Below are 19,610 nucleotides of genomic sequence, written 5' to 3'. Positions count from 1 at the left end.
CCGAGACACATAAAAATTATATGCACATGATCAGGATTGGGTCCTGAGTAACATATTACTTTTTTTTCTTTTTTTTGCACTATGACAGGTATGCTTTAAGCCAGTACATGTTCAGGCCTGTCTGAAGTTTGCTAAAGAGCATTTGGATGATCGAGAAGAGTATTGGGAGAATGTCATATGGTCAGATGAAACCAAAGTATAACTTTTTGGTAAAAACTCAACTCGTCGTGTTTGGAGGAGAAATAATGCAGAGTGGCATCCAAAGAACACCATACCTACTGTGAAGCATGGGGGTGGAAACATCATGCTTCGGGGCTGTTTTTCTGTTAAGTGACCAGGACGACTGATCTGTGTAAAGGAAAGAATGAATGGGGTCATGTATCGTGAGAGTTTGAGTGAAAACCTCCTTCCATCAGAAAGGGCATTGAAGATGATACGTGGCTGGGTCTTTCATTTCAGCATGACAATGATCCCAAACACACCGCCCGGGCAACGAAGGAGTGGCTTCACAGGAAGCATTTCAAGGTCCTGGAGTGGCCTAGCCAGTCTCCATATCATAACCCCATAGAAAACCTTTAGAGGGAGTTGAAAGTCAGTGTTGCCCAGCAACAGCCCCAAAATGTCACTGCATTAGAGGAGATCTGCATGGAGGAATGGGCCAAAATACCAGCAACAGTGTGTGAAAACCTTGAGAAGACTTACAGAAAACGTTTGACCTCTGTCATTGCCAAAAAAAGGGTATAACACAAAGTATTGAGATTAATTTATTATTGACCAAATACTTATTGTGCACCATAATTTGCAAATAAATTCTTAAAAAATCAGACAATGTGATTTTATGGTTTTCTCATTATGTCTCTCATAGTTGAGGTATACCTATGATGAAAATTACAGGCCTCTAATCTTTTTAAGTGGGGGAACTTGCACAATTGGTGGCTGGTAGAGATGAGTAAATTTGATTAGTCACGAACTTCTCGGCTCAGCAGTTGATGACTTTAGTCTGCATAAATTAGTTCAGCTTTCAGGTGCTCTGGTGGGCTGGAAAAAGTGGATATAGTCCTAGGAGTTTCTTTCCTAGGACTGTATCCAACTTTTCCAGCCCACCAGAGCACCTGAAAGCTGAACTAATTTACGCAGGATAAGTCAGCAACTGCCGAGCCGAGAAGTTTGTGACAAATCGAATTTACTGTTCGCTCATCTCTAGTGGCTGACTAAATACTTTTTTGCCCCACTGTATATGTAAACTACAAACATAGGATAGATAAATTAACCCTTACCCACCCCCATTTGCCAGGGTTGGGGTTTTTGTTTAAAGTCCCATGCAAGTCTATGGAAAATGTATGTTCCAGCCTAACTTTCCAAATTTACAAACTTAGTACATGTTAATTTATGTCAAATTAAAATATATGATAGTTAAATTAATCCTAACCTACCCCCTTATGTGAAGCATGGGGTTTTTGTCGTAAGTCCCATGCAAGTATATAGGACTTCCAGCATCTTACTCCAAGCTCTGCATTTCCTGGTGAGTGTGTCATTCCTGCCACAACCCATCTCACAAAACCACACTCACCATTTAAGCCACACCCCTTTTATTTTCTACCTTTTGGTGCATTGATCAGGCTTACAGGTCATGCCCACTTCAACAAAACCTCGCCTCCTATTTTCACCCTACAATCTCTTCATCACAACTCAGCCCCACTTGAGGATGGGATAGGTGGACGGGATATGAGGACAAGTACTTCCTCCTATGTTGCTTTTCCTCCCCACCCCTTCCCCCCCCACCCCACAAGGATTAGGTAGGAAAAACAAGGCAACAGCGGGTACTCCGCTAGTAAGCAATAAATGAAAACAAACAAACAATCAGCTTCATTTAGCTAAGTTTATTAAACCAAAAACTCTCTATGCAAGAGTTTTTGGGGACCTTGAAAAAGTTCTCTGGATGCATGGACACCTGCCATATAACAGCTGCTATTAAGACTATACATTTAATGTTAGAATTGTTGGAGATTTCTTACCCTTATCAGTAAGAACATGTACCTGACTACTTGCTATTGGACAATTTGTTAGAGCGATTTCACAGAAGCAAAGAAAATCACATCCATAAAAGAAATAAATAGGTGAACAGCAGTCTAAACTCCTTAATATTGACATTTAAATATATTTGCATTGTGCTGAAAACTGATTTTAAAACACCTTTGAGGAAACCGAACAAAACGTGTGGCAAATATTTATTCTATGTTATTTCTCAAAGCAGTGTGTGATCTCAGCATCAAAAACAATGTTATTTGAATCAGCACTTTTTTTTAATACAGCAGCCCATAATTTCAAAATAAGGAATGTTTTCATACATTATTTTCCTTTGTGACAACTATAACTTTCATACATCCAAACTAAAAGTCAATGACGGATTAAATTAAGGACTTCACAGTTAGTAATGAATGAAATCCATGTAGCCTGGGACTATGTAAAAACACACGCGCACACGCTCACAATTCTATCAACTAGAGCAGCTAGATCTTGCCTGCAAGTTTAAGGGGTCACAAAGCCCATAAATGTGCAAAGAAATGCAATACGAGAAACCATGCAAAAAAATAAAAAAATAAAAACAGAGGGAAACAAACTGTAAAATAACAAAATAATGGAAAGAAAAAATATATGCGGTATAAATACATTTACTCTCCACTGCTTGGTGAGCAGCAAAGGACCTAATATGATCTGTATACAAATGGTAGTCTATAGCATTAGTTGGATACTGAGGCAGAGCCGACACACCAGATTTAATGCTTCCACGTCTGTGCAGTTAATTCATGCCAACTTTTTTTTTTTTTTTTTTACTTCTTAAAGGAAAGTTTATTCTGGATTTCAACATAAGTCATGCCATCTTTGGTTGGCTGCAGTACCGAAGGGAGTGAAGGGGCAGATTATTTAATGGATTTGAGAAATGTCAACTATCAGTAGGAAGTTGAGCTTCAATGTCCACTCTACAAATGGGGCACTTTTTATTTGTGATCAGCCACTGGTCCACGCACACTTGGTGAAAGAGATGCATACAGGGAAGGCGCCTAGGAATAGAAAAACAAAACACAAAACACATTAGCACAAATCTAAACTTTCTATACAGTAGAGCAGTGTTTCCCAACCAGTGTGCCTCCAGATGTTGCAAAACTACAACTCCCAGCATGCCCGGACAGCCGTTGGCTGTCCGGGCATGCTGGGAGTTGTAGTTTTGCAATAGCTAGAGGCACACTGGTTGGGAAACACTGCAGGAGAGACTGATAAAAAATAAAACACATATTGGAGTTACATGAAGCCCATTGTCTCTGGTGCAAAAAATGTAATCAGTTCTGTACTATTTTTAGTTCATGTGGTTGTAAAGCATATAGGGTCCGAGCAGTGACCAGCAACAAAACTGCATCTCCATTTCTGAATGGAAATACGCTGGAATCCTGTAAGCAGAATTAAAAGGGGTTATCCAGGAAAAAACATTTTTTAAATATCAACTGGCTCCAGAAAGTTAGAGATTTCTAAATTACTTCTATTAAAAATAAATCTTAATCCTTTCAGTACTTATGAGCATCTGAAGTTGAGTTGTTCTTTTCTGTCTAAGTGCTCTCTGATGAGACGTGTCTCAGGAACCGCCTAGTTTAGAAGCAAATCCCCATAGCAAACCTCTTCTAAACTGGGCGGTTCCCGAGATACATGTCCTCAGAGAGCACTTAGACAGAAAATAACTCAACTTCAGAAGCTCATAAGTACTGAAAGGATTAAGATTTTTTTAATAGAAGTAATTTACAAATCTGTTTAACTTTCTGGAGCCAGTTGACATATATAAAAAAAAGTTTTTTTCCTGGATAACCCCTTTAATGGTGTAATATAGGAAAATGGGCAAATAATGCATAGAAATAGCATTAAAAGAAATTATGTAGAAATGACATAGAAGTCATATCTCAAGATGGTCATACACATACAATAAGTGCATATAAGAAATCGCAAATATTAAAAGCCTAATGATAGTCCCTAAAATGTCTGATGAGAATACAAAAACACAAGTAAATATTATGCCAGCTCATTACTATTTTTAGGAAATGGTTAGGTTTTAAAGGACCCCCCCCCCCACCCCCCAAAAAATAAAAAATAAAATAAAAAATAAAATAAAAAATAAAATAAAAAATAAAACAGGCAGATGTGGTTCTTAAAATGGTATATTACCTGACATCTTCACCTTCCTCTAATATAGAAAGGCAGATGGTACATTTTTCTTCAGTGTCTTCCTCAGTGGCTTCCTCCCCATCTTGTTTGTCCTGCAGTTTCCTCTGTGAGAACCAATCAGTGGATACCTTATTAGAGATGAAATTATTGGCAAACTTTATAAAAGACCAGTTTCAGGAATATGCATACATTAACTACAATACAGAAATAGTCCACGCACCCCAATTTTCCTTCCAGCAATACTGGCAACCACTGCCTTTTAGCAGGAAAACTCAAACAACATTGAACAAAAACGTTGGACATGTCAAAAGTTTTAATCCGTGGCTGTCCCAGTACTGAGACCCAGGCATTAGCTGAGAACTTCTTCCTATTCGTTTTAGTGATCAATGGGAGTTTTGGCACCAAGACCAAATCAAAACGCCATAATTATTTATTTTTTAATGACCCTAACACTAAACAGCTTTAAATAACTATTCCAGGATGTAACAAAAAGATGATAAGATAACACTGCAACTATTCATCTAGATGTGTGCTCTTTGTTATGTTTATTTTGATATTTAGTTTTAAGCAATTGCATGATATACAGCAATTGACACAAAGGCAGAATGATGGGGGGGGGGGGGGGGGGGATCTGTCCAATAATGCAGATGTGTGTGTTCTTTATAAAAAGCTATGGATCTAGTGGGTTTCACCTAGCATTTCTTTCACACCCAGCTTCTGTATTAGAAGGTAGGAAAATAGCTAACTAGAGTATCAGAAGACTGAACATACTGGAACACTATTTTTATGCTATAATATAGGTGTATCATAGAATACTTATTAGGAGAAGGTTTTAACGACTCACCTTCTTATATTTGTGTGGGTATGTGCATCTCTCTATGGTCCCCTGTGAAGCGCCACGATTTACATTTCCAAGCCTTTCCTCCAGATGGATAAGCTCCTGTTAAAAAAAATATATATAATAAATAATAATTAGCATAAGTGAAAAAATAAAAACTGACCAGCAGCCTCCTTTGGCAGTAACAAGCATCAACTATAAATGTCACTTCACTCAGTCCCTCCACGTAAATGGTTTATATTACTTATGTCAGATTGTAGTGCGCAGCTTTCAAACCACCATGAAAAGATGGCACATGGATAAAGTGGTCGCTGCAAATACAGGAAAGAAGTTTATGCATGTATGGGATAGGTATAGTGCTATCCTTCATATAAGAGGGCCAGGGATAATATTCAGAATATTGGGCAGACTAGATGGGCCGAATGGTTCTTATCTGTCGACACATTATATGTTTCTATAGTTTGCAGAAAAAAAATATATATACACCAAGAGCTACTTTCTAACAACCTGACAAAGCTCAGCCTCCCCCTGGGCTAGAATAATACAATGCTATTATGTTAGGCTGGGTTGACATCACGTTTTTTCCCTACATGGGACCGCATACGGCTGGAGGAAGATAAAAACGTGCGGTCCCATATCCCTGCCGTATGCGGTCCCGTATGTAATTCATTTCAATGAGCCGACCGGAGTGAACCAGTTGGCTCATTTTTCCCCGCATGCGGTTTTCTACCGGACCTAAAACTTAGGTCAACCACGGTTTTAGGTCTGGTAGAAAACCGCATACGGGGAAAAATGAGCCGACCAGTTCACTCTGGTCAGCTCATTGAAATTAATTACATACAGGCCGCATACGGCAGGGATACAGGAGCGCAAGTTTTTAGCTCCCCCCAGCCGTATGCGGTCCCGTATAGGGAAAAAACATGATGTGAACCCAGCCTAACACAGGCAAAGGCACATATAGAAGTCACATTCTGCTCTGCATATTCAACATTACAACTCTAGAGAACTGAAATATTTATGAATTAAAGAGCTTTTAACAACATGAACTTGCTTCATGTCTTACAGAAAAACTTTAAAATCATACATCAGATCTGCTGCACAACACAGGAACTGCGGGACTATTAGGATGACACTACTAACAGGAGAAAAAAATATCTGCATTTTTGCATTGCAGTTCTATCTATGTACAAACAAATACTGCAGATTTTAGGCCTTTTATAAAGTTAGGCCTTGTTTTACAAACTACAGTAACGTGGACATTCTCATGTACATTCTCACAAGTATGGAGAGGTTTAAGACAGAATGGCTAAGGCTGGGAAAATACATTAGATTTGCCAGCCAAGCGTGCCTATTGAGCTCAATAGAGCATGAATGTGTTTAAGTGTTAAAAAGTTAACTGTCCAGTCCTTCATTCCCTGACAATCTCTCAATGGCTTGGTGGAAGGCCACCCATACATGATAGATGGTAAGCCAGCCGCATAGAACACTATAAGCCAGAAAGGGCTGGCAATTTTACTGTCCAACTGAGTAGACTGTATCGGAAAGCAAACCCTCTGGTGCTGTACATGGGACAGTTTTATAAAGGCATGCCTCTTTGAAGCAAATACACAAAATAAAGTAAACTGAAATACTCTTTTTAACCAAATTTGACAGTTTAAAAAGGGAAACTGACAGCTGGACCAACCCCACTGACCTGAATATACCAGTGGTTAGCGTGGGTGATCCTGAGTACAATTATGTGTTTCTTACCCTAATCCGTTCAGCCATTCCCGAGACATAGCAAAATCTTGCAATATACGAATAAATGCTTAACTGCACTGGAAACTGGTTTAAATGGGTACTCCGGCCCTAAGACATCTTATCCCCTAAGACATCTGATTACAGAGGTCCCACCGCTGGGGACCCCCACAATCTCTCATGCAGCACCCATGATGCTCCGTCCCCGTGGTCGTGAGGCTTTAGACAGCCTCCAGCGCTGTGTGCGGCACACACAGGTGGGTGCTGCATGAGAGATTGCAGGGGTCCCCAGCGGCGGGACCCCCGTAATCAGACATCTTGGGGGATAAGATGTCTTCGGGCTGGAGTACCCCCTTAAACCAGTCTCCAGTGCAGCTAAGCATTTATTTGCATATTGCATGATTGTGCTCTCTCTTTGGAATGGCTGAACGGATTGGGATGAGAAATGCATAATTTTACTGAAGATCACCCACACTAACCACATGTAAATTCAGATTGATCAACCCCCACTAAATTTTTATTTTTCTTATATAGAGCAGAGTAGGCTATTATGAAATAGTAAAGTAGAGGCTGTTGCAAATGCTGTGTATTTAATGCTGTGTATTGTATTTTGTGGGGAGAGTCTCATCATTGTGTTTGCTCCGAGTTAAATCTTAGTACAGAAATGTACTTAGCTCTTCTTTCCACTCACTCACGCTGTATTATATTGTCTATGATGCAGCAGCTGTATCACACCCGTCTCCTTTTCTCAGTCATCTCTTACACACAGAAAAGAGCTGTGTCAGACACCATCACACAGGACACAATAGACAATCTGCTTACAAAAGGCAGTCAGTGTGATCACTTGTATAAATGCAGCTGACCAGAGTTTGGACTCACCAGCTGTCATGGAGATTTTTGTATTTTAGGGCAAAATATAAAATCTGGGACATAGAGATGAACAGGAGGGTGGAGCTGATAGGTGATTATGTAATCATGTAGTTCACAGGAAGTCTGGTTACACAGGACAGACAACTTCCTGTGACACATTAAGCACTGTTATTTTTGGATTGTCAGACTGATGGTCATGTGAACCATCTGCATTAATGAATTGTATGGATGCAGTTGAGCTGGGATGAAAAGGATAGTACTACAGGAATATCGGTGGCGAGCTTTATATGCCGCCCCCCCCCCCCCCCCCCCATAAAAAAATAAACAAACAACAATAAATAACAAAACAACTCTGGGAAGCTTCTCTAAAGTGTTTGCTTGGTCCCAGGTACCTATCCTATAAAGTAATCGCAGGTAAGACATCTACATAGTAAATACTCTTCATCTAGGGATAGCTGTTCTTCGTTTTGCTGCACTTCATTAACCAAACAAGCATTATCTTTTGCTCACACAACATAGTGATTGTACATGGAGGATACACAATGGCAGATGATGCAACAAGCAGTAAAATGGCATCAAATATTATGAAAACTATGTATAATTTGCTATAATTTGCTTTTTAGTCTTACAGAGTGCAAATGCTGCATTATTTTAAAACAATAAAACAAAATGCTTAAATATTGAACATGGATATGTGCATTTACAGTATACTGTACTTCACAATAGAATAAATCAAATAGGGTTTAATTCTTTGTCTAACAGCTCATTCCAAAATGCGTACTATAGAGATCCATAGGAAATTGGACTGTTTCTCGTATTTGGGAGACCCATATTAACACTCTGCATCTGATTATGGGGGTGAATTTATTGTGTATCCTTTTAATCACACTAACACAGCAACCTCATGGAAACATTCCATAGATACGTTGCTCAAAAACATAACAGCAGAAAGCTAACATTCTGTTACAAACCTCAAAATTGCCCCTGAAAGGAACTCTGAATGACCTTCCATCCAATCCAGATGAAATGTAGCGGATGTGAGGGTAGCCCGCCATGTCTGGTACCTATTCAAATAGCAGATGTAAGTTAAACTTTAACACAACTGCTTGGAAATGATCACACTGATCTCTTTGCTGTTGGAGAGGGTTTCTGCTGAGCCTCTAAGGGAGAGAAGCACCCATCTGACAGCAAGAAGATCACTTGTCAAAGAAAAATATATATAAATAATGAAACAAAAACAACACATATCTAAAGTGAAGAACCAGAGTCTGGTTTTATTTCTTTGAGGTAGCCTACTATATACAACTTTGTACATTTATTGTACCATACTACAGAAAACAGCTGTAGTCCCAACACAAAAGGTAGATGCTTCATGGGCCCCAGACAATGTTGTTCAAAAAGACGACAACTTTGATGACATAAGACAAAAAGGACTACAGGCAACATTTCAGACAGAAGTTAGTCAGCTTAGTACCCCAAGATACAAAGATCCACAGTATTAACATGTCATATCATATCCATCAAAGACCAGAAACTATTGCCTGTCCAAAACACACGATACTTAAAAAGGACTGATACAAGTCCTGCTGAAACCATCAGCATGTCCTAATCTTTCTGTAAAGAGCAGAAAGTTAATAGACTAGTATTAAAGACAATAGGGCCAATACACCCAACTATCTATGAACCAGTAAGACAAGGAGATAACAGATTACTGATCTGCATGGAGGAAAATAAATAAATAAAAAATGTGCGAAAACTGCAATACAGATTTTATATAAATTAATAATCTAATAAACCAATCTCTGCCATCAATGTGTTTAATGGATTAACAATAAGTTGTCACTGAAAGAATAAGTTTGTTTCTCTTCTCTAGTCTAGGATTATAAAGGATGCACACCCTCAAGAGCTAAAATGAACACAACATTAACAACTCCTGCTCTGTGCAGGAGAACTGCTAAAATGCAGACATCACCGTAGTGGAATTAGAATCAGATGCAGAGTGTCAATTTACTAGTTGTCAACCGCCCAACAACTCAGTTTTTGTTGAAAACAGAAAAATGTTACCAAAAAGCTGATGAAAAATAAAAATACACAACATCAACGAGTACACAAGAGTATAAAAAAGAAACATTAGATCCACAAAAGAAACTGAATAGACATGGCACTCACCAAGGTGGACGTCTTGAAAGTGATGTTAATTGTCGTATTATTGTACAAACATCAAACATCGGGCTGACGCTGCGGGAGAGTGGGGCGGGTGCGGGGGAAGGCAACATCCGTTTCACGGCACATGATTCTTCTTCCGGCCTCCGTGCAGGCTGGAAGAAGAGTCATGTGACATGAAACAGATGTTTCTTGCCCCCCGCCCCACTCTCCCGCAACGTCAGCACGAATGTTTGATGTTCGTACAATAATACCACAATTAACATCGCTTTCAAGATGTCCGCCTTGGTGAGTGCCATGTCTATTCAGTTTCTTTAGTGGATCCACTATTGCTTTTTATTGAGATAGAGCACCACGCTGACTCATAAGCTGACCGCTATAAGCATCATATGTGGCTGATTGACTATTGGGCTGTATTCACACTTGCAGTGCCTTTTTTTGCGTGCAAAAAAGAAACATGCTTCTTCGGTTCATACTAAGCAAAAAAGGCCCTCATACCATGTGACGAGCTGCTGTACAGAAAAGCTTAGCTCTGATATTATCGTGACACTGCATATAAGACTACAGTTGTTGGCAGAAAGTTTACTGCTTTTAGGCAGTTATTGCATATTGCCGATTGCTTAGCACAGCCCTACCTTGGCATAGGCATTAATATCCCCCATTACTAAATTAAATAGTTACTTGATGAACATCAATCTTACCTTCAGGTGTACAATGGGTTAAAGCATCACTTTCACTTACAAAAACTTTTGATATGTCAGAGACAAGTTTTGATCAGTCAGTGTCTGGGTGCTAAGACCCCCACTAATTACTAAAATGAACCATAAGAAGAGCTCAGTTAAGAGTTACGCAGTGATATAGGGGATACATTTTGTTATACTGGACTACTCCTTTCGGTGCTTTTTCTCCTTATCTTACAGCATAGTATGAGCTCCAAAGACTTACTATGAAGTCCATGTTATGCTGCAGGCAGTGAGACAGAACGAGAAGTGTGCTGGAGTTTGAACAGCCAGACCCCGACTGATCAAAACTGCGTGACAGACAGATTCCATTGACTTTAACAGTCTGTTTTTCCTGAGCGAACCAAAAAAAAAAAAAAATTAATTACTGCTGGCAGCATTTTTTGTCCATTCAGATCTTGTTTATTAAAAGGAAACTGACACCTTGTTCACCCACACTAAACCCAACAAACAATGTTATAATGGGGATAACCCTGATTAAAACAAAGCAAAACTCACCCTGATCAGTGGTCCGCTACATTTACGATTGCTAATATTTCCTGTGCAATGCAGGCGGAAGGCGGTTTGAGGTGCAGAACTGCGTGCCATGCAGTTCTGAGTTCGCTTCTTCCCTCAACTGTTCAGAGATTTTTGAACATACAGCGAGGGGAGGGGGAGGCAGAGCTGGGCAGGACGCAATTCTACACCTCCCTCAGCCCCGTACAGCGCTCCCTCAGGAGGAAAGGAGGGACGTAACTTTTCACAGCCCCGCTCATGTCACCTCAGCCCCGCTCAGGGACGTAACTTTTCACAGCCCCGCTCATGTCACCTCAGCCCCAATCAGGGACGTAGATTTTCCCAGCCTCGCTCGCACAGTGTTTATAATCATTTAAGGCTTATTTTTCCCTTTAAAACCCATTAATACAATGTTACTTTGTATCTTTAAAAGAGTACCTGCCACCATCTCCATCTTTATATTATGCTGCTGGTATGTTGCCCTCTTCATTACCTGCCCCCCGCAGTTTTTCTTTTTCATTTTCGCCCAGTATTTCCTTCATAATCCTCTTTCAAAGCTATCTTACTCAGGCAGTGTTCACTGTAGCTGAGGTACGCCATGCAGTGTGAACAGTGCTTGCTCCCGTCTGTCTGATTGACAGACAGGGAGCTGTGCTGTGCTTGGCAGTGTCCAGGCTGCACTATGAGAGTTAGGACCCATGCATGAGCCTGAACTCTGAGAGACTTGTGGCCGGGACATGTAGGGAAACCCCTAGTGGTCAGTTTTTAAAAGTCAAAATAAATATATAAATGTATTTTTAATGACATGGTATTAGAAAGTTTTTTCTAATACATTAATTAACAACATATAAAAAAAATTTTGATGACCATATCATACAGTCAACTACTATAATACTATGCTTTATTGGTAGTTTTTATGTAACAACAACAGTAAAAAAAGCATTCTGGACAGTTCACTAACATATTCTCTATTAGATTCAAGCAGGAAAGGTCTACATGGTAAACAGTGCAGCTGCTGGGAAATAAGTTACATTGGCTAACCCTGGTGAAAAACTAGACAATCATTTACAGCTTACAGTAACACAACACTGCATGAATTATTATCTTCAGGTATACCTAAAAGCCAGAAGTGTATTGTAAAAACTCTGCTTAAAGAAGTTGGCCCAACTTGCACGATGAGAGAGACAAGCAAAAACAAAAAAACAAAAAAAAGCCTTGTCAACAAAAAAAATTCCCAAATCAAAAAAATCCAACATTACATCCGTGCAAAGTTTTTTTTTTCTTTTTTTTTTTTGTTGGAAAGCACATCAGAACATTGAAACACATTCTAAAGCAGCAGATTAGTTCCTATAGGTTATTGCAGGGTTAACACGATAATTTAAAAAGCACATCCATTAGTCAGCACTGATCTAGTTTTTTTGGCTTGGAGGTACATACTACTGGTTGACTAAACTACCTCCTGATGGTAAGAATACAATTGTAATACACATACAATTTGTATGTGGAACAGATTCATAGTGACAACTTACCATTAAGGGAAGGGCCCCGAGCTGTAAGTGGTGAAGCCTTGGAGGTGTATGGTAGTGAGATAAATGGGGATGTAAGGGACTGGTTTGGTACGGTGCTGCAGTCACTCCAGTTTCAATTGCTATCTCCCTGCAGGATTTAAACAAAAGAATCCATTTTGATCAGTTTTTTCAGTACAACATTACATAAAGAATAAAAACCAAGACAATGGTGTCACATCTGACGGGATTAATTATTTTTTGTTTTGTTTAAGGCCTTTTTGAAAATTAAATATAAACAGAAACTCCACTGATTTACCCTTCTCTAATTTTGAAGAATCTCTCATAACACTGTTCATAGAAAATGGCCTGATGGTCGATGCTGGACACAGAGATAGTCTCTAGGGGTGTGAATCGCCAAGAATTTGGCGATTCGATTCGAATCGTGATACCAGTGTGGCGATTCGATATATCCCGATATATCGCGATACCGTCTAGGTGACAATACATCGCGATATATCCCGATTCTGTCTAAAAAACAATGTCTTTTACACTTTTATTAAAACTTTATTTTTATTTTATTTTTTTGTACACTTTATTAGTCTTTTAGGAATCATTAGATTCCTCAGACAGATGAATAGATTCTATTGAACTCCATTTATCTGCGATCCATTGATAGAGCCTGGTCCAGCCAGGATCTATCAATGACAGAGCCACGGAGAGCAGGGAAGCAGAGGTAAGTCCTCTGGCTACCTCCACAGTGGATCGCCCACCCGCGATCGCGCTGCGGGGGGGGGGGGGCGATTTAGCCCACCAGGGAGCATACACATGTCCCTTTAGACGCCGCTGTCAGCTTTGACAGCGGCGATCTAAAGGGTTAATAGCCAGCCGCGGCGATCGCTGCATGCTGGCTATTAGCGGCGGCCCCCGGCTACTGAGAACAGCCGGGGGCTGCAGAGTTTGGAGCGGGCACGAGTCGGGAGCCCGCTCCATACACACTGCAGAGCACCGCATGCTGGATATTAGCGGCGGTGAAGCATCAGCGGCCCCCGGATACTGAAATCAGCCGGGGGCCGCAGAGTATGGAGCACGAGTCGGAGCCCGCTCCATACATCCAGAGCGCCGCCGCCGTGTCCGATCCGGCTGACAAAATGTGGAACTTGTATCTCCTGATGCCCGGGACATGCTTTCTGTGCATCAGGAGATACAAATTCCACATCACTAAAAGAATCGATTCAAAAATATTTTGAATCGATTCAGTATCGGCAAGTGAAAAATCGCGATAATCGCGGGAATCGATTTTTTCTTACATCCCTAATAGTCTCTGTAATGTTATTTGCATTGTCCCTTCAGACCTTTGCCTGGAGCATCTATTGTTAGGCTCCCCCAATGGGAGGTTGTTGCATCTACACATTTCCTGCATGATGTAGTATTAGGTGACAGGCATTTGACTAAATTCATCACCATGTTATTATGTAATGCATGGCAATACTGAGGCCTCCAAAGTTGAAGCTAAAAGAAGTCGGTGTTCCCAGTTGTGTGGCATTTCTACAGCTTTGCAACAAAGTTGACATCTCAATACAGTTTGACAATTTAGGCAGTGGGAGTGACTTCAGAAAAAAAATTATATAAATAATAGGGGGATTGAAGGATGATATGTATGGTAGAAACTAGGAGAGTGCGAGTGAGGAAATAGGTGAGCGGGAAGAAAGGAGTGATGTGGTTGAGTCAGGATTGAAGGTTGGATTTTGAGGAGGGAGGAGCCAAATGCTATTTTTCTAATTTTGTTTGGTTTTAGTGATGGGAAGGTCTATTTAGGGGGTGGGTGGGGAAGAAGAGGAGAGGTAGTATTAGATAAGGCAAAAGGAATATTCAGTGGTGAGGGTCAGACAGGGCACTGGAACCGGATTGAAGAAATGTACAGGGGGGGGGGGGAATTATTTTGAAATATTGATAATAGATGTTATTTTATATGGAATGTATAATTGTTGTTTAAATAAAAAAAAAATGGGGAAAAAATAAAATGGGAGTGACTTCAGATAATGTGCGTGATTGTACAGTTAGGGGGTGTGAATGTTTACATTGAGGGGCCTGAATGCCTAATACCCCCCTGACTGTATAATCCCACCCATCACCTGATATTCACTTCTATTATTGAAATTAAGTTCACGCCCATCTGACTGATTTCCTGAATGGTCAGACACTATAACCCTACATATCCCAGGAATGGAGGGACACATCGAAAAGCTATTTAAAAAAAAAAAAAAAAAAAAAAAGTGTTATCAGGGCACTCTAAGCTATTTAAGGATAACCCTGCCTAATTTTTTGGCATTGGCAACAGGTTCTCTTTAAAATTCATTAGTCTGTATCAGGCACAACACTTAAATGGGGGAAATAAATATGACAATAGGATTCTGAAGTAAAATGAAGTGTTCATATCTCCGCACTGACCAGATTGTGTCCTTTCCTAGCTCTGATGACTAAGTGTAGGGGTATATGGAGTTACCATGCAGCTTACTTTTGGATGCCATCTAGTGAGTGCACTAGATGTAGTATTAGAGTAAGATTAACATATGAAAGAGGGAACCAGTAAAACTCTGCCAATAGGCTTATGCTGCTCGGAGTTTCTTAAAGTGTAGTTTCACAAACAGTGTTTTGTGTGAAAAAAAATATAATGGAAGGACTTCCGGATTTAGCTCAGAAAACATGCATAACAACTGCAGCTGTGTCTTTAAAAAAAAGTGCCATGTGTAAAGAATTACCACTAAATGCCTTTTTTTTTTTTCAGATAAACATATGCATTTTATAATTCAACATAAGATTAATGCGATCAACAACACGCACCACAGCCAAAATAGACATCTTCCACTGTGCATTTGCCTAAAAAAATCAACATAATATTTTTAGGCAGACACAATGGAAGATGTCTATTTTGGCTGTGGTGCGTGTTGTTGATCGCATTAATCTTATTATGTTTAATTATAAACTGTCAATTATTAGAGAGAATACAGTGGAACACCTAAAATGCCATTTGGGAGCCTTGGATATCATTTGCCCATTGCCAAAATATATGCCATTGTCTTTATATTGATTACCGATTCCCTTTTGTGACAGGGAGAAGCCAGCAACAAGAACCACAAAAACAACACATATCCACCTAACTTTAGCCTACTTACCAAGCAGAACGTTCAGAAGCTTGTCTAGGATGAGAGGACATTGTTTGTGGTACATGAATATGGTGTCCATGCCCATAGTTTGGATGCATTCTGTGCGGATGTGGCGGTGGGCGTTCATGAGCACGTCTAGAAATCAAAGCACAAAAAAAAAAAAGTTTTTTGTTTTGCTTTTATGACCAGTAAACACAATAAGAGTTGACAGAACAAAATTTGGGCTTCTGTAAAAAAAAAAATAAAAAAAAACAAGCCCAAAAACGTTCATTAGACTTACGTTGGATGTTGCATCAAACGTCTTCTTTGAACTTCCATTCTTTGAATAACTTCATGAGGGTGTAACCTCTGTGTTGCAGGTGCTGTTGCAGAAATATGATGGGACATGGACTGATGGGAGGTGGAAAGATGCTGAGAGAGGGGAGCAGTAGCACTTGTAAAGTGGTGGGATGGTGGGGGAGGAGGAACAGGATGTGTGGAGGAAAGACTGGGCAGAGATGGGTGGAAAGGGGGCACAGCGTGAGCAATCACATAGTCCATCTGAGGAGGTGGTGGAGGCGGTGGTGGTGGTGGCGGCTGCGGTGGAGGATTAGCATGTGAATGAGGACAGGCAGATGTTTGGTGGTGAAGAGGTCTTGTAAGTGATGCATCTACCAAAATAAAGAACAACAAGATTAGCACTTCTATCCATTCAAACTGTCCAATTTCAATATAGCACCCTGCTGGAAGTTAAACATTGTCCCTTAATTAAAACACTGATTCAGGTCTATAGCGAACCATAAATAATCTATGCATCTATTCAGCATATGTTTGCCAGGAGATGCTTGAAAGAAGCCAGACAAACCACTTCAAGTTGACCCAATGTATGTTGCAACTGCTATTGTGTAAATACAGGTTTTACATGTTTAGCTATGTTCACACTTGTGTTAGAATTTCCATATACAACAAAATCATGTATACTGCAACAGAAGCCACTGCACTAAAGGTTTCTCCAGTGATGTTGTCCCACATGTTCTCCACAGTTTAGTATGGGAAAAATGCTCCTTATTCCTGGTGGTTGGGTTGCCAAGGCAACCATACAATATCTGGTGAGTTCCGTGCACTAGAGCTGCTGAGCTACGGTTATCTGGAAAGCAGGGACGATTTATTAAAGGGAATGTGTCACCAAATGTGATATTTTTTTGTCATATCTCCCACTGTTGATCAGCAGAGGGAGCCAACATGAAGAATCTGGTGAAAGCAAGCAACTTGTCTGGCTGCTGCAAAGTAGACCTCGCCCGTCTGCCTTCCTCCTTTGTCTATGTGCAAAAGGAGAGGGGGAGGGGGTTTTGTAGTTTTCAATTCCACTGTCACAGTTTTGTTCGTGTCTTAAAGGAGTAATCCAGTGGTGATTCAGTGGTGAGCAACTTATCCCCTATCCTAATGATAGGGAATAAGTTTGAGATCGCGGGGGTCCGACCGCTGGGGCCCCCTGCGATCTCCTGTACGGAGCCCCGACAGCCCGCGGGAAGGGGGCGTGTCGACCTCCGCACGAGGCGGCGGCCGACACGCCCCCTCAATACAACTATGGCAGAGCCGAAGCGCTGCCTTCGGCAATCTCCGGCTCTGCCATAGAGATGTATTGAGGGGGCGTCGGCCGCCGCCTCGTGCGGGGGTCGACACCCGCTATCTCGGCGGAGAGCCGGGGCCCCGTACAGAGAGATCGCAGGGGGCCCCAGCGGTCGGACCCCCCACGATCTCAAACTTATCCCCTATCCTTAGGATAGGGGATAAGTTTTTAACCACTGGACTACCCCTTTAAGAGTGGCAAAGAACAGACTAGATGTCTCTCACTGCTCCACAGGGACCTCAAGAAAATGGCACTGGCTCCCCCCTTTCATTTAACCTAGCCTGTGCTATGCACATGTGCAGTAAGCAGTCCATGCTTTCCTATGAGACACTCTCAGTCTCATCTTTCTTATGCCCTGTGCCTGCCATAAAGGAAATGTATAGGTGTTGTGAAGAGACACGCCACAAAGAGGCTACAGTAATGGCAGGTCCCCAGTACACACGTTGTTAATAAATAACATTAAAACTACATTGTCCTAAAACTAAATACATAAATCTTGATAGAATAATTTTATAAAAAATAAAATAAAATGGTGACACATTCCCTTTAACAATGCTTTTCTCAGGAAAGCCTGGCTATCACTGGAGAGCAGTGGATGAGAGTAAATTGCAGACCACCAGATGTTGGGGTCCACAAGAAAATATGATGGAATCTGCTAGGGAAGATCTAAGCAGACCCATTGACAATAATGTGAACAGGAAAAATACTGCAATTTATGGAAGTGGTACATACTTTTATGATGATTTTATGAGTACTGCACTTCTGCAAAGTTAAAATAAACAAACTCATGTTTCATCTCTGGATCACTACTTTTGTGACTTGCCAGGTATTCGCCTGTCTCTGTACTGCTAATCTTCTTTAAATAAAAAGGATTAAAAAAAAAAAAAATTAACATACAATTTTTACCACCCTCCCATTCTAAGCTGAAACAAAGCAAATCTAAAAACCGTAGTAAAAACAGTTTTTTTTCTGCAGAACTACCAGTGAAACCTACATGGAGCATGCATAAAATGCCGACAGGAGGAGAGAGAAGTCTGTGGAGGTTGTTGCGCCTGGGCTACCATACTAGCTCCATAGCCATCAATAGCTATAGTTTGGGCTGTACTGACAGTCGACTGATGTCCGTAAACTGAAGACCGCGAAGATGAACCAGGACAGCAAGGGTCAAAAGCCGAGGTGCTATGAAAGCTAACACTTCCGTGGCTTCTTATCCCATTATTGCTCAGATCCACAGGCAAGGCTTGCTGTAAGATAAAAAAAAAAGGTACAACCATGAGAAAACAAAATATATATAATTTGAATCATGTATCCACACAAATCAATACAATAATACTCTTAATAGAAAGCAAACCTCCAAGTATAAAAAATAAAACTGCAAAAGAGAATGTAAATCATGCTGAAGTGGTAAATAAAGCAATAAACACTAGACATAACTTTTCCACTGCGGTTCTAGAAACTTGTTAAATACATATATGGGAATATATGCGACACAGAGGCGATATTACTTTATTATTCTATCTATTCAACAGTTATTTATTACATAGAACAATATTATAGCAACAAGAAATCATATGGAACTTCTTCACAAACACATTCTTTTAATATAAAATATGGAAGCTGTTTTTTCTCGATAATTCTTACCGGGTCATGGTATGTGGAAGAAGAGCTGCTTGTGGCTCCACAAGGTGGTGGGACAGGGGCATTTCTTTCCACAGGACAGTGTGTGTCCGAAAAGGAAGGAGACAAGGGAACGGTGGGGTGAGAACTGTGATGGTGGTGATGATGGTGATGTGGAAAGTGGTGACTGTGTGTTGGATAGCAACTTGAATGAGGATGTCCGAGGACATGGGGATTCTGAGATGATCCTCCACAGGGTGAATGCTCCGGGCAACAAGAAGGTAATCGTGGCATTGCTGGAGGACCACCATCGGCAGTAGTGCCAGCAGTCCTTCTGGCATCATCTACAAGAGGAATTAAAAAGGCAATATAAAAAAAAGTGAATTTTAGGGAATGCTGCAACTTTAACCCAAAATGTACATACGGCATATGCAAATTTTGCAGAAGATAATAGGCCACAATGTGCTGTGTGTGATCTCCGGAGCTAGTACTCTTTCCCAGTCAAACAATACATTGATATCCTTTGAAAAAAAAAAAAAAAAAAAAAAAAAAAAAAAAAAAAAGGAGTGCAGTGTACTGCACATGGGGAGTCCGCTGTCCTATTTACATGACAAAATTTCTACAGCAAAAATTCTGCTTTATGGATTTTGCAAAAACATT

At 40.5% G+C, this 19,610-nt stretch overlaps 1 protein-coding gene across 5 annotated transcripts in view; it reads right to left on the bottom strand.

The window, feature by feature from the left end:
• Positions 1-1,865: 1,865 nt before the first annotated feature.
• Positions 1,866-19,610, bottom strand: part of RNF111 (ring finger protein 111) — a 55,355-nt gene continuing 37,610 nt past the window's right edge. For 2 of the 5 annotated variants that reach the window (XM_056572436.1, XM_056572435.1), the window contains 9 exons: positions 18,975-19,294; positions 18,328-18,577; positions 16,005-16,374; positions 15,734-15,859; positions 12,582-12,708; positions 8,626-8,718; positions 5,054-5,149; positions 4,210-4,337; positions 1,866-3,062 (listed from right to left, as the gene is read on the bottom strand). In XM_056572436.1, coding sequence (XP_056428411.1) covers positions 2,945-3,062; positions 4,210-4,337; positions 5,054-5,149; positions 8,626-8,718; positions 12,582-12,708; positions 15,734-15,859; positions 16,005-16,374; positions 18,328-18,577; positions 18,975-19,294 — 1,628 coding nt within the window. In that variant the 3' untranslated portion in view covers positions 1,866-2,944. The remainder of the gene's footprint in view (positions 3,063-4,209; positions 4,338-5,053; positions 5,150-8,625; positions 8,719-12,581; positions 12,709-15,733; positions 15,860-16,004; positions 16,375-18,327; positions 18,578-18,974; positions 19,295-19,610) is intronic. The other 3 variants (XM_056572437.1, XM_056572438.1, XM_056572439.1) reach the window with 3 other exon arrangements.

The sequence above is a fragment of the Hyla sarda genome, chromosome 4, assembly GCF_029499605.1.
Source record: "Hyla sarda isolate aHylSar1 chromosome 4, aHylSar1.hap1, whole genome shotgun sequence".
In the NCBI taxonomy this organism is placed as follows: Eukaryota; Metazoa; Chordata; class Amphibia; order Anura; family Hylidae; genus Hyla; species Hyla sarda.
Note: the sequence above shows the minus strand (reverse complement) of the source record. Positions and strands in the feature narration are given on the sequence as shown.